Raw genomic sequence first — 13,851 nt, 5'->3', positions numbered from 1 at the left:
ACTGCTGTCAGACAACAGTGTCGGCAACACTTCATTCAACACAAGTCAATTTTCATTCAACGTTTGTCCTAAAATTCTCCACCAAACAGTGACTGCAGCCACTAATTATGTATTCTGACAGAGATGGGTGCCTGCTGACAGAATACAATAGCAGCAGCTGGAGATCTGTCGATCTGCTCTTTTAGCCCGCAGGAAAAATCTAACCGTGTATGGTCAGCTTTAGTTTTGACCATACAAAACTAAAGCTGAGTTTACAGGGCATTGACAAATTGCTCCATAGCACCAAAATCCAAGGTACTGGCAGCAGGCTGTACAGTTGGAATGGTGTACCCTGTGTCAGAGCAGCAGTTCCACATGCTGAATCAGCTGAGGTTCCACACAAAGCACAGTTTATGCTCCCTGCTGATTGGAGAGTGCCAGCTGTCACTCAGCAGGGACGATGTGGGACTGCTGCTCTGACACAGGATACATTGTTCTGACTCAATAGCCTGCTTCCTCTTCTTTGAATGTTGGATTGGTACTAAATACAGTAGGAAACTTACATTTCACAATGCACAGAAAGATTAAATGCAGCTATCTGATTTTTCTTTAAGCTTCAGTTGGGCTTTGATACTTTTGGCGCTTTGGTTAATTCTGCTGTGCGCTGTCATTCCTCTTTTTTAATCGCACCACAATTCACATCAATTGATGCAGGCATCCAACACTTGCCACCTACCAGCCATGTGAGTATTATAAGTCGTCTAATGCAGGGACATTTAAAAAAAAATGTTTTTGGAGTGACAGAGTTGCTTTAAACTAGCATGGCACTAGCACTATCAAACTCAGAGGTCAGTAGTGACAACCTTTGCATTTCTTTTAGCACAGGTTTTTTTTAACTCAGTCCTACATCAGCAGTTCTAGAGGAGAAGAGCTTTGAATTGAAATGGTGTATGTGACCATGTAAATTAACATGGCAGACGTGGACAGATTTGTTGGTACCTCTAGAAAAAATTATAAATAATTGGATAATAGTGCTAATGCGTCTGACATGGGGTGCCTTGAATCTGTGCAGGGCACAATTAAATCTCACGGCTATCAAGGAATTGTAGACTGAAACGTACTGCCCAGCGTCGGAAAACTCTGACCCAAAACACTATTCTGAAATGACTTTCTATGAACCGCGATTTGAATCCTTTTGGACATCTATGGAAAGAGCTGAAACATGCAGTCTGGAGAAGTCACCCTTCAGAACTGAGGCATCTGGATCAGTCTGCTCATGAAGAGTGGACCAAACTACCTATTAGCAGATGCAGAAGTCTCACAGAGAGTTACAGAATTTGCTTGTTTGCAGTTATTAACTCTAAAGTTGTGCAACAAAGCATTGGGTTAAGGGTACTATGATTTTTGTCCATGCCCTGTTTTTTTTTAAATCTGTTTTTGTATTTAAAATATTCTTTAAAAATCGGAAGCAAAGTGTGTATATATAAAAACAGTGAACACTCAAGTTATTTCAGAGAGAAAAATGTGGGTTCTTTTTTTTTTCATATCGATGGGTATGGACATATTTAACATAAGGCTGCAACTAATGATTATTTTCATAATCGATTAGTTGGCCGATAATTTTTTCGATGGGATAAAAAAAAAATTAAATACCATCCCTAATTTAAAATAAAATACACAAATGCAGTGTTACAAACATAAATTTTACTGCAGAAAAAAACTGGATGGACAATTTTTTGCAATCGCACTGCACTGGAAATTCACGGCATTGGCGTACCGTGGGTGGGAGGCGCGTTTGGGGCGCCATTGGCACTGCAACACACCTCATGCAGCAGAACTTGTCAGGTCAAAACCAAAAATTACTTTTTTCACAATTTTTTTCATACATTTTATTTTTAATAATTGTAATGTAAGCACATGGTGCTTAAATAGCTTTAGCCAGGAAATAACAGCTGCCAGCAAGATTCCGCAGACGCCAGCTAAATGTACATACAGCAGGTAGTGGGCTGGTGCAATAGCCAGTCTGCTATTGGCCATTTCAAATTGCAATAGCCAATAGCAGGCTGGCTATTGCACTTGCCCACTGCTTGCTGTGCCCTCCTCCCAGCGTGGAGGAGAGAGCTAGTGGATCCAAACAACTATTCGATAATGAAAATAGTTGACAACTATTCTCATTATCCATTATTCAATTAGTTAGTTGCAGCCCTATTTGTATATGTTAACGTGCCAACAAAAGAATTGCTTATTTATATGAATATTTTTCTCGGCATACTTGGTTTGGGCTGATGAGGGAATATATACACATGAAGGGTGGTAACAGGTGCCTGAGATGCTAGTTCTCAACTTCTATGGTGGAAGTGGTCTTAGGTGCAGAACAAAGAGCATGGAATAAAAGGAACTGTATCCATCATTGCAGGAAGTGTAAATGGAATGTAGGCTGGGGGGGGGGGGGCACCTTTTTAAGATCTTCTGCTGTATATAGCAAGGCTATATACCAGAGTACAGGCACAGGAACAGATGTTACCTGTGCTCCAGCTTAGCCCTGCTGGTTAGAGATTACTTTTATTTCTTATTTAACTGAACTGTACCTCATTACTTTGGCTCTGTTTCTGGAACCTGAAAAGGTTAAATGGACATTTGAAATATTTAAAATGACTTGGAAAATATTTTAACTGAGATATAACAACTGTACCACAAGTCAAAAAAGACCAGCTGTCTCAGCCCCTTTTTAAGCGGTACGCTGCCAGTCCTTGTCTTAAATTTCTGGTAGGCTAAGCAAAAAGTGTTTGTGGTTTTCTAAGATGCACTGCTATTTGAAAATGTGGGGAAATGTGAAACAAAAGAAAAGAACATAAGCCCTTTCTTGATCTCAACACTAGATGCCAATTTGGCATGTTTGTTGGCTAATACATCAATTAATAGCGTTTAATGTTTCAGCAGAAGAATCCTTCATAGGTTCCTTCAGGTTATTTTTCCAAATTTATTCTAAAGGTTGGTAACCCAGATACATTTATGGTAAAATGTTGCATATTAAAACCATCAGCTTTTCCAACCTTTTGTATAATACTTTGGATGTCTTATGATCATTATAATGCATATGGCTGTTTGGGACACTTTAGTAGTCTCATTTCACAAAGTCATAGCTGCAAATAGCTTTTGGGTGGCTATATAGATGTCAATCCTGGCTAAGTTTGAACATTTATATTGAATAACTGGCTGTGGACTGCACTGTTTACGGCTTCCATAGGTTATGATAATAAGGGATGTTCTTATGAAAATGTGCAGCGTTATTCATCCAGGGAAAATACATGTACATTCGTTCTGTGCAAGTTAACCAGCTGCTGTGAGAATGGGGCAAAAATGGGTATATTTACTTTTCCTGTTTGTATCTGCCAAAGGCAATCATTACCACTGGTCTGTGGGATTATCATTTATAGCTCTTATGTGGCTAATGTATCTACTTGCAACACAGTAATACCGGTGTTATCGGAATTATTTTATTTATATTCTTAAAGTAGATCTCCAGGATTTTCAAAAGATAATCCTTGCAGTGGGGCCCCCCTGCAAGGGTTAACTGCTCGCTTTTGTCCAGGGAACATAAGACGATACACTCACCTGAGCCTCGATCCTGCAGCGGTGACTGCTCACCTTTCTCCTTTTAAACGCCCCTACTCTGACATGTCCCTCAGGGTCTTCACATCTAATGCAAGTGAATAAACCCTGCCTAGACGTGATGATGCCAGCAGGGCTTAGACTACCAGAGACTTCTGGGACGGTCTAGCTGCCTGGTGGGACCAAGAGTCAGGCAAGTATGTCATCTTTATTTGGTTTGCACCTCCTAGACCAAAACAATCAGTTAACCCCCTGCAGCAGCCCGATTGTAAGGGTTAACTATTGAAAATCCTGGATTTCCTCTTTAACATTTGACCAGAAGAGAAAATTCCCTAAGAACATTTAAAGGAGAACTGAGGTGAGTGAAAATCACTCAGCCTCATAGTTCGAGCCAAGCTGTGACAATTACACTCTCACGCGTCGGCTCAATAGATCGGGAAGTGAGCAAACGCATACCGTCGCTTGCTCACTTCTCGATAATTTCCCTGCATAGAGCCGTGACTGTCACGGCTCCCTGCAGGAATTTTCCCCTGTCCGATCCTCCAGCGCGGGTACAGCTGCCTCTAGATGGGCAGAGCCAGCTGTCAATCACGCAGCTGGGTGGATCTCGACAGTAATGTCGGGATCTGCACCAGCTGCGGCGATCTCAGTATACTGCAAGCTGTAGCTTGCGGTATACTGAGCCTAGGGTGATGGGAGGATGCTAATTTGTGTCCTCCCGTGACCCTGGGGAAAAGCACTGACCCCATAGTTCTCCTTTAATTTTGCCCCTTTCTCACAACAGTTGGTTAACTTGCGCAGAACAAATGTACATGCAGTTTCACTGAATGAATAGCTATGCAAACTTTTTGTAACTATACCCCTAAGTGTTTCAGATCACTGTACGTACTTTGTTAATGGAATTTCTCTGCTTGTCTCGCAGTCTCTTGAGTTACGTTTAGAAAGAGCAATTGTGTTATAGTCACCTGTTGGCCAATTAAATGAGAAGATTATGGCTGGTCTCAGCCAAACTGCCATGGAAAAGGGTAAATTTAACCATGGTCTACTGCTTGACTCACACTGTCATTCTGTAGCTGTGCATGATAGAGAATATACAGCATGTTTGCCTGTTGAATGAAAGAACAGTGTAATAATTGCTGAAGAAAGTAAATATTTTAAAGTTATGAATAATAATATAATGAATGATGTATTGGGGCTTAATTAGCAATTCATTTTTTTCTAACATATATCTTGGGATCTCTTAATAGAATTTGGGCTAATCTAGGCAAAATCACCCGGCTGCCATTGCTTCATACTTACCAGCACTTATTAGGCTGGCTCCTAAATGTTGTAGTAGGTGAACACAAGCAAATTAAAATTAAGGTCTTGAGTGAATGTGGAGGTAATACCGTATGTGGAGAATAGGAATGAAGTCAAAATAATAGTGTTGGTCTTCATAGGAAATTAATGTATTTATCAGTTTGTAGTGGCAAATTGAACATTTGCTACTTCACAAATGTAGCCAATGTTACAGAAACCAGCATTCAACATGAAAACAAAAACATATCTTGGTAATTTCTTTCTGAAGTTTTGAATCCATCAGCTAATAATGAATTTTAATGTATTTGATAAATCAGGCAAATAAATTGTCAGCGTATGTTTTGAACACCTAGTGACACTGACATGCAACCTTTTTATAACAAACTTGGTTGTTGCCATATTTTTCATTTAAGTGTTGCTTGTTTTATCCTAACCTTTTATGGTGGGATCTATGGTTTAGAGCCAACAAAACATAAAAGCTTAAGTTAAATATAAACTCCTCAAATAGAGTAAGGTCAGCACCTTGGAACAATCCCATGCTAGTGACTTTTCATTTCTGGAACAAAGATGAAAAATAGATTTGGCACTTGCTAGGAATCAGAGATCAAAGCGGAGGGCAGAGCAGATCTTAACATTGGAGATTAGGGTTTTTTAAAGAATGCTGGCTGTTGTACATCACCAGACCCACCGAGGTGTCTGGAATCACTTTAGACCTGGACAGAAAAGACTTTTCTACAGTAACAGAAATATGTAAACACGTTTTTTATTTAATGGGGAACCATGTATATAAAATGAGTAGACAAAAGGCTCGGTTCTCAAAGATAACACACCAGGAAAAGGATTGTTGTTTTTTTAAGCGACAGTTATTTTAAGCCAAGTGGGTTTTGTTCCGCTTTAAAGCACCATGAATTGAGCCTAAAGTGTTATAAAAAGGAATATTCACATCTCATTTTTTTTTATTTTGATGTACTCAAACTGCATTTAGTTAGGTCTTGTAATGCGGCGTATGGGCAATAAGAACACACCAATAAAAATTTTATCACCTACATGACCACAGACATTTGTAGCAGATGATTAAACTTTTCAGCAACTCATTTATTTCAGCATAGCAGCAACTGTGAGTTATTCTCTATACCTGTTAATATTTTAAGGATTTGTCTGTTAAGCAGACACTGAGGTAAACCATGATGGTTTAGGTGCTAAGCTACAAAAGCATGTTTTTTGCTTAGCAGCACAAGATCGATCCTCTGTTGACAGGTGCCCCGTTTGCAACATATTGTGACCATACACTGGCAGATCTGTCATCAAGAACTACAGGCTTTAAGAGATCTGCCCAAGTTCACTTGGATAATGTGCCAAAGGAACCTGGCATAACCTCATTCACATGCAGTGTAAACCTTCCCTTTTTCTGTGGACAAATTAAAACAATCTGCAGTCAGTCTGAGAAATGTTCCAACTTGTTACAAAAACTCTGCTTGCAATTATAAGCACTTCTGATGGAAACGCTGATTTGTGCTTGTATTAATCCCCTACTCAGACAGACAGTTTTGTTGGTCTGGTAGATTGGTTGGCAGTGTGGAAGCTCAGTTAGTCTTAATGTTTTTTGTTTTTTTTAATGCTTAGTAACTTTATTGAAGTAATAAAGACCATGCATATTATATTTAGTGATGTTTAGATATCAATGTAGAGGTTAACTTGATGTGTATAATCTGTTTGTATGTGTATCTATATTAAAAACCTTGTTGGTGTTTTACTCCTGCCCACTGGAATATTGGAGACTTGCAAAAAATAGTGAGCCAGCCTAATATAGCCCCCCCTACTTCCAGCATGCCTCAGTTTTTTGATAAGTGTCCTAGGCGGATGGATGCCTTTACTCTGCTGAGAAAAGTCTAACCTTCGCTCTAATTTTTTCTTCAAAAATATTTAGGATTTTTCTTAAATAGAGATTCCTGTTACATTACTGCTGAGCTGGTCTCTGTATGCAGTTATGCGGGTTTGCCTTTCCTGACTTTGGAGTATCGTACATTGATCCCACTGGACATTGCAGGATTATCCTGAAATGTTGCCTTTGGGCACTGGGCTCTGCATTGTGGCCCTTTTCAGACCTGTGTGTATGGTGAAAGTTAGCCACGTAGTGGTGTGACCCCGTCTCTAAAGACTCACTAGGTGTGTAGGTATAGGTCTTTTGAGTGCTGATGTTATCCACTAGGTGGAGTGTCATGTGTACTTTGCGCTCTTTCCTGCCATTCAGTGTTGAGGAAGCACCTTCCCACTGCTTCTCCAGGCTGCAATTGACATGTGAACGCTCTTCTGTTTCTGCTACATAGTTACATAGTTAGTCAGGTTGAAAAAAGACACCAGTCCATCGATTTCAACCTATAGAGATATGGAGGAAAAAAATACAAATACTTAGTCACCTTCAGCTGCCTAACCCTCTCCTGCTACCCAGCAGCCAGGTCCCTAAGTACTCAAAGCCTATCTTTACCCCTGAGTAACCTTGTCTCCCCCATGGAGTTCAATCTTTCGTGTGGGAAAGTCTCCCTGTCCTGGATGCCTCCAAATCACGCTCCGCTAATGGTTCAAGTGCTGCATGCACTGTACCCCTTAAGTGCCTGACACTGAAAGCCTAGAATTTTGCCCTTTGCTCAAGTCTACGCCACCTTCTGAGTATTTTACGGGCTCCATACAGTGTGGCCCTCATTCTTGGCTCAGAGCTTGCTTCCATGTCTTCCCCTGCAGAATCCTTATTTTACTTGCCCATGTTGCCACGTCGTAACGAAAGGTCCTACACCTGAGGAGTCGCAGGCTTCTGCCATTCCCGACTGTCTCTGAATTTGTGTACCTGAATCGGATTTTTGTATTTTCCGTAAAATCTTATTTCTGAGTCTATTAAGGGACACATGTCCCACCCCTCTATATCTATGATTTTGCTCCTGGGACTGTTTTTTTTTACAAAACCAAGGCATGCTGGGAGTAAGAGGAGAGTTATACTGGGCTGGTCCACAGTTTTTTGTTTGCCAGTGTCCAAACCTCCTGTAGGCTTCAGCTTAACCTGTCTGTTTCTAAATTCCCGTGTTTCTAAATGGACTCCAAAACATTTATTTTTTTGCTGGGGACTTCAGACATTGAGCTAAGACCATCAGAAGGGATCTGCTCACTATGGCAATTGATCCTCTAGTTATAGAGCATTTGGAGCTCATGCCAGCAGCATTGAACTATAGTGTAGATGAGTTGTTAGAGGTTTCCTGTTCCATTTTCCGTATGAGTCTCATTATTATTATTATTATTATTATTATTACATAGTATTTATATAGCGCCAACAGTTTGCGCAGCGCTTTACAATATAAGGAAGACATTACAGTTACAATACAATTCAAGACAAGATGGTAAGGAGGGCCCTGCCCCTGAGGGCTTACAATCTAAAAGAGGAGGGGGAAATGATACATGAGGTAGCTGTGGGAATGAATTATGTGAGAATGTGAAGGTTCAGTGGTTAGGTTGCGGTGGGATAGGCTTCCCTGAAGAGATGAGTCTTTAGGGAACGCCTAAAGGCAGTCAAGGTGGGAGATAGACGGACAGTTTGGGGTAAAGAGTTCCAGAGGATGGGAGAGACTCTAGAGAAGTCCTGGAGGCGAGCATGGGAGGAGTGGACAAGGGAGCTGGAAAGCAGGAGGTCAATGGATGAGCGGAGGGGACGGTTAGGGTGATACTTTGAAACAAGGTCTGAGATATATCCGGGGGCGGAGTTGTGGATGGCTCTTGTGAGTGAACATAAGAAGCATTCGTGGTTAAAGTGTTGGGCTGCAGAAGCAGAATGCAAAAGGTGTTTGCTCCACTTTATCGCAACTAGGGATGTGCCAATACTGGGCAATTTTACGAGTACTCGTATTAGTGAAAATGCCCAGATACAAGCGCCAATACTGGTGTTTATATTTTTAAAACACGAGCGGCCAAGTGGTTTTTATATGTACTTGGGAGTATTTTTTTAGGTGATTAGGTAGTTATTTTGGTAGCTAATCTTCCCTGCCTCTAGTGACTAATATACAGATGTCCACCTTTTAATTCAATAACACAATGATAAAAATATGAAAGTAACATCAAAAAGTACTTTAAACAATCTGATAATACCAGGCAGTGATCCCACTCCATCATGGTTTTGTAAATATTCTTTGTGTGTTTGTTTAGTGCTGTAAGAAAAAAATGTCTTGCTTAGGTATTCAGGGACGGAGTTTGCAAAATGCAGTTGTGTTCACAGCTCGTTAGGCACAATATTTGTGACAATTAAAAGGTAGTACTGTACACATTATGCCAAAAGGTATATGTTGTGTATAAGCTTTACTTTGCCTTTTTTGTCTTTTGTAGAGTTAAAGCTGCTCAGACTGAACTAGGACAGCAGATTCTAGCTGATTTTGAGGAGGCTTTTCCATCTCAGGGCACGAAGGTAAATAATTTTTCTCATTTTGTTTCCTATTTATGTTATTATTATACTGTGTACATAGAACCTTTCACACCACACCTTGAAATGTCTTTGCCACATTCACGCACTCTTTAGGGCCATTTCTTTACACTAGTGGTGGAGAGTGAATGTAGAGCTTATGACTGGAACAATCAGTAGGCTTCCAGTGGTAAAAATATAATTTGCAGAGAATAAGCACCAGCTGTAATACTTTAATGTTTTCTTCTACTTCTACCTGAGGATTCTACCTGTTGCCAAAGACCTTGTTTAGTGATGTATTTAGATAGTGATTATTTCACCAAGTTTGCTATTATTGAGGCTTTGGAAGAGGATTTTGAATTATGATGGTTGCTAGAACAATAACGTCAGATGACTAGTAAACACAATCAAATATGTAAAAGACTTGAATAGAATTCATAGATCTTTAGGTAAATGCTCCATCGTCTTTATAGAACATAAGAATTATCCTACAATGAATAAATGTTTGACTTTTGCAGCTGACTTTTGTCTTTGACTATGTGTGCTGTCATTTGAGGTTAGAGTAGGCAAACTAAAGGACAGTTTACTGGATAGGAATTGAGCTGTGTGTTGTAAAATATTGCTGCACATTGTGCCACCTTAAAGTGGGTCTGTACTGAAATGGTATTTAAAAGCCATGGTGCCAGCCTAGCTGAGATTGATAAACAGATTAAATAATTACATTTCCTGGGGGAAATGCAGCTCCAAGCTCCCTTCAGTGCTGCTCGCATGACCACAAAGCCAGGCTTTGCCCATATGGTCTCTTCTGAAGGGGAGCGGCAGTCAGTTTGAACTCTGGTCCTCCTCTTTAACAGGTATATCTAGTGACCAAATGTTTAAAAAGAAACGTTACCCATATCTTTAAAATAACAACAAACACACCTTTAGAAATGTTTACTAATGGCAATTTACAAACACATACTTCTAGATAATTGCCGGCTTTGTATTCTTTGCATACCTTGTTTCTTTTTTCTTTCCCAGTCTTCTGACAGTGGCCATTTTTTGCTAAGGGCAGATTAATATATTTCCCTTTACTTCGTAGAACTCTGGCATGTGTGACTAGGACATGTGACTATGCACATCATCTCAGGGGAGGAAAATGCCTTTCCATGAGATCTCATGCGATTTTAGATGAGATCTCCCAGCAATGCTCTGCTGATGTAACCTTCCCAGGATGCAACACTTTGGCACATTACATCATTTGTGACAGAAGTGGATCAGGAAGTAGATTAGCTCTATTTGTAAATAAATGAAATACATGTTTGTTTAATGAATATAAAATAATTTAAATCAGCATGCAGAGCTGCATACTGATGTGATTTTTAGTAAAAGGGGGTAAAGGTCCTGTTTTAAGTTTTTGTTTTGTGTTTTTTTCACTTTACACTTTACAGAAATCTGGTGCAGCATTTGCTCTAGAAAAGGTTAATATATTAGCCCATCTTTACTATTTATCCAACCCTTGTAAGACATCTAACATAGTCTTATGTTAACATTTCAGCATGGTTTTAGTTTAGGTCCATATTTAGGTATAAATTTAAATTTTACTTATTTGTAAATTAATTTATTTACTAAAACTGTATATATATGTATGTGTGTGTGTGTGTTTACAATTGCATGTTTAAAACATTTAATCAATGATTTTGTTTAAAATAATATATTCAATTTTTGAAGCATGAAGGATTTGGCACAATTGTGCTTTTTGTTCACTGAGCTTTGGAATCCAATATAGTACTGAATGTTCTTGCTGGAAGCAAGCAAATCTTAATGGCCACATTTGATGTTTTTACCAGAGACATGGAGGACCCAGCAATGTCCTGCGTGATGCCTGCTTAGTAGCGAATGTCCTGGATGTCCGGATTAAACAAGAGATCATCAAGAAATTCATCAGGCAACATCTCTCTGAGTACTTGTTGCTTTTCCAAGAGAACCAAGATGTAAGCATGATTTAGGTACATGGGGGTTAACACCAGGTAGCTGTAACAATTAATGCATCCTTAAATGTATTTTGTGTTTAGTAAGTAAGCCGTATCAGTACCTGGATTTGCCTTCAGATTGTTACATTCCCTGCACAGTATAGTTCAAACTGGGTAGGGAGAAGTAACAGAAGGAGTCAATCAATTGTGCTGCAATGCAAGGAGCATACTAATAGGAGTAGAGAACACCGAGAGATGAGCTTGCCAGCCTGCTGCTTCTCTTTTTAATATCCAGTCACATGGTAAAGGTGTGTGGCAGACCTGTAAGTGTTACTTGTACTGCAGCAGAAAAAAAACAGGTCTCCTGCTGAGTTCAGCTATTCCTCTACTACCCGCACACTCACTCCCCACAAAATTGCATTTGTAAGTAAATAATAAGCAAGAAGCACATAAGCGCAGATCTAATTTCTATAGTGAATCCTTTTTTGTTGCCTTGGAGTGGTTGTTCTCTTAATTAAGGCATAGTACAGTTGCATAACTTTCTAACAGCAGTCCATTGATGCTCTTTTTTTTTTCATGTGCTAAGAATGATTGTTGCAGAGCTGTATAAAAGCAAATGTACTCTGGCACTGTAACACTTTACGGTAATTGCAGTTCTCTGTAGGCTTGATACTTTACTTTAAACACAGTTAAAATACCTAACCTAAATGTTCGATTCATATTACTGAGAATTTAAAGAGACCCTGTATCCACCTGGCAACTAAACACAGGCAGACAATCGCAGCACGGTCTGTTGCAGCAATTTGAGATTCCTAAACAAAGATAACAGCTAGAAAATCAACACTTTGAGGGCCATAATGTGATATTTCAGGACTGTCCCCATTGCTCCTACCCAGCCTTATATCCTTAGAGTATTTTTTACTGCAAGTGTAAAGAAAATCACCCAAAACCTGCCCTGAAGGCCGCTTCAAAATAAATATTGGCAGTGGGATAACTATGCATGGGTTTTCATTGCTCATCTTGGCAGATTGTCATGATAATGCCTTTCTTTTGGGCTATTGTTTTTCTTACTAGATCAGATCATCAAAATGCATATATAATACAAACTCACCATGTATTTATTTTTGTTGATCCAACAAGTGTTTCCCAATAAAAGTTTTACCATCTGATTTAAATCTCTGGATCCTACAATATTTGTTACAATTTGTCTAAAGCATACTTTTTTTTTGGTTGGTTTGTTTAGGGTAGAGCATGAAAGGGTTTTTACTGCAGTCAATTTCCCCATTAAGGCCTGGTTCACACCTGGGCGTTTTACAGCGCTGATCGACGCGCTGTAAAATGCTCAACATGTGAAAAACAATAATTGCCTATGGGCATGGTTCTCACCTGGGCGTATTTCAGTGCGTAGGAACGCACTGAAAAACGCCCTATGCCCAAAGAAGTACAGGAGCTTCTTTGGGGTGTATTTTCCACGCGTATCCATTAGGATACAGCCGAGTAGCCCTCTTAAACGCGCGTTTGTAGCGTGTTTCTTTTACCGCAAACCGCGGTAAAAATGCGTGGCCTAAAGCGATTTACCCTTTCTATCTTTCCTGGTGATCAGTATCATCAGGTCAGAAAGTGAAAAAACTCACCAGAGTGGAAATAAAGGGTAAATCTTGTGACACTTGTTTCAGTGACTGCTAAGAAGGGATTTACCATACATTCCTTTGTTTCCACAGGACAGGAAGTAAAGTGAAATCTCCCAAATGGGGCACAGTTGACAAAAAAAAGAAAAGAAAAGTTTTGGCTTTACATATACTTTAAATATTCAAGTGTATATTGGCCTCCATATTCCTACCTATACAATATTTTGGTGTTTGTCCTTTTTTGTGTGGCAGGTTGCATGGCTTGACAAAATTGACAGACGTTATGCTTGGATTAAACGTCAGCTAGTGGATTATGAAGAGAAGTATGGCCGAATGTTTCCTGTGGACTGGTGCATGACTGAGCGCATTGCTGTTGAATTTTGCCATATAACCAGGTAAAATGACAGAGCATAATATAATTCAAAATATACTGTACACATTTATTTAAAATGTACTAGAATAATATTGTTTAACCACTTGCTGTCCACCCATTGTAATGAAGTGTAGAGACGGCAGCCTTCCCTATCTGGAACGCGTTTCAAAATGTAATTTTTTTCCATGTGCTTGTGCTTGCCCTCTAGCACACACACAAGCACAGTACTGTCATCACACTGTGCATTGCACGGGTCAGATCACACGTAGAAAGTGCAGCGGCAATGAGAATGGCTCTGTTATACATGATCACTATGACTCTTCACAGCATCACACACTCTAAGCAATGGCAGTGTTTAGCAGCCAGCTCCCACTTTTCACAGATCAGTATGTGAGAGAAAGTAAAAACCTCCTGATTGCAGCCAGCACCCAGTATAGACTACTACCAGTGTACATTCACCCCTCCCCTGTATATGTCAGCTCCATCCTTTCTCTGATCTGACCTGCATATTAACCCTTCACCTCTCTTATCCTGCACATCTGTATATTAACCCCCCCCCCCCCCCGCACCGCC

The 13,851-nt window shown here is 39.8% G+C and overlaps 1 protein-coding gene across 2 annotated transcripts in view; it reads left to right on the top strand.

The window, feature by feature from the left end:
• The window catches only part of VPS53 (VPS53, GARP complex subunit), a 136,718-nt gene that overhangs the window by 34,019 nt on the left and 88,848 nt on the right, over window positions 1–13,851 (top strand). For both annotated transcript variants that reach the window (XM_018564118.1, XM_018564117.1), the window contains 3 exons: window positions 9,253–9,331; window positions 11,155–11,298; window positions 13,158–13,300. In XM_018564118.1, coding sequence (XP_018419620.1) covers window positions 9,253–9,331; window positions 11,155–11,298; window positions 13,158–13,300 — 366 coding nt within the window. The remainder of the gene's footprint in view (window positions 1–9,252; window positions 9,332–11,154; window positions 11,299–13,157; window positions 13,301–13,851) is intronic.

This window comes from Nanorana parkeri, unplaced genomic scaffold, assembly GCF_000935625.1.
Source record: "Nanorana parkeri isolate BGI_ZX_2015 unplaced genomic scaffold, ASM93562v1 scaffold726, whole genome shotgun sequence".
NCBI classification, from domain to species: Eukaryota; Metazoa; Chordata; class Amphibia; order Anura; family Dicroglossidae; genus Nanorana; species Nanorana parkeri.
This window is presented reverse-complemented; position numbering and strand designations above follow the sequence as displayed.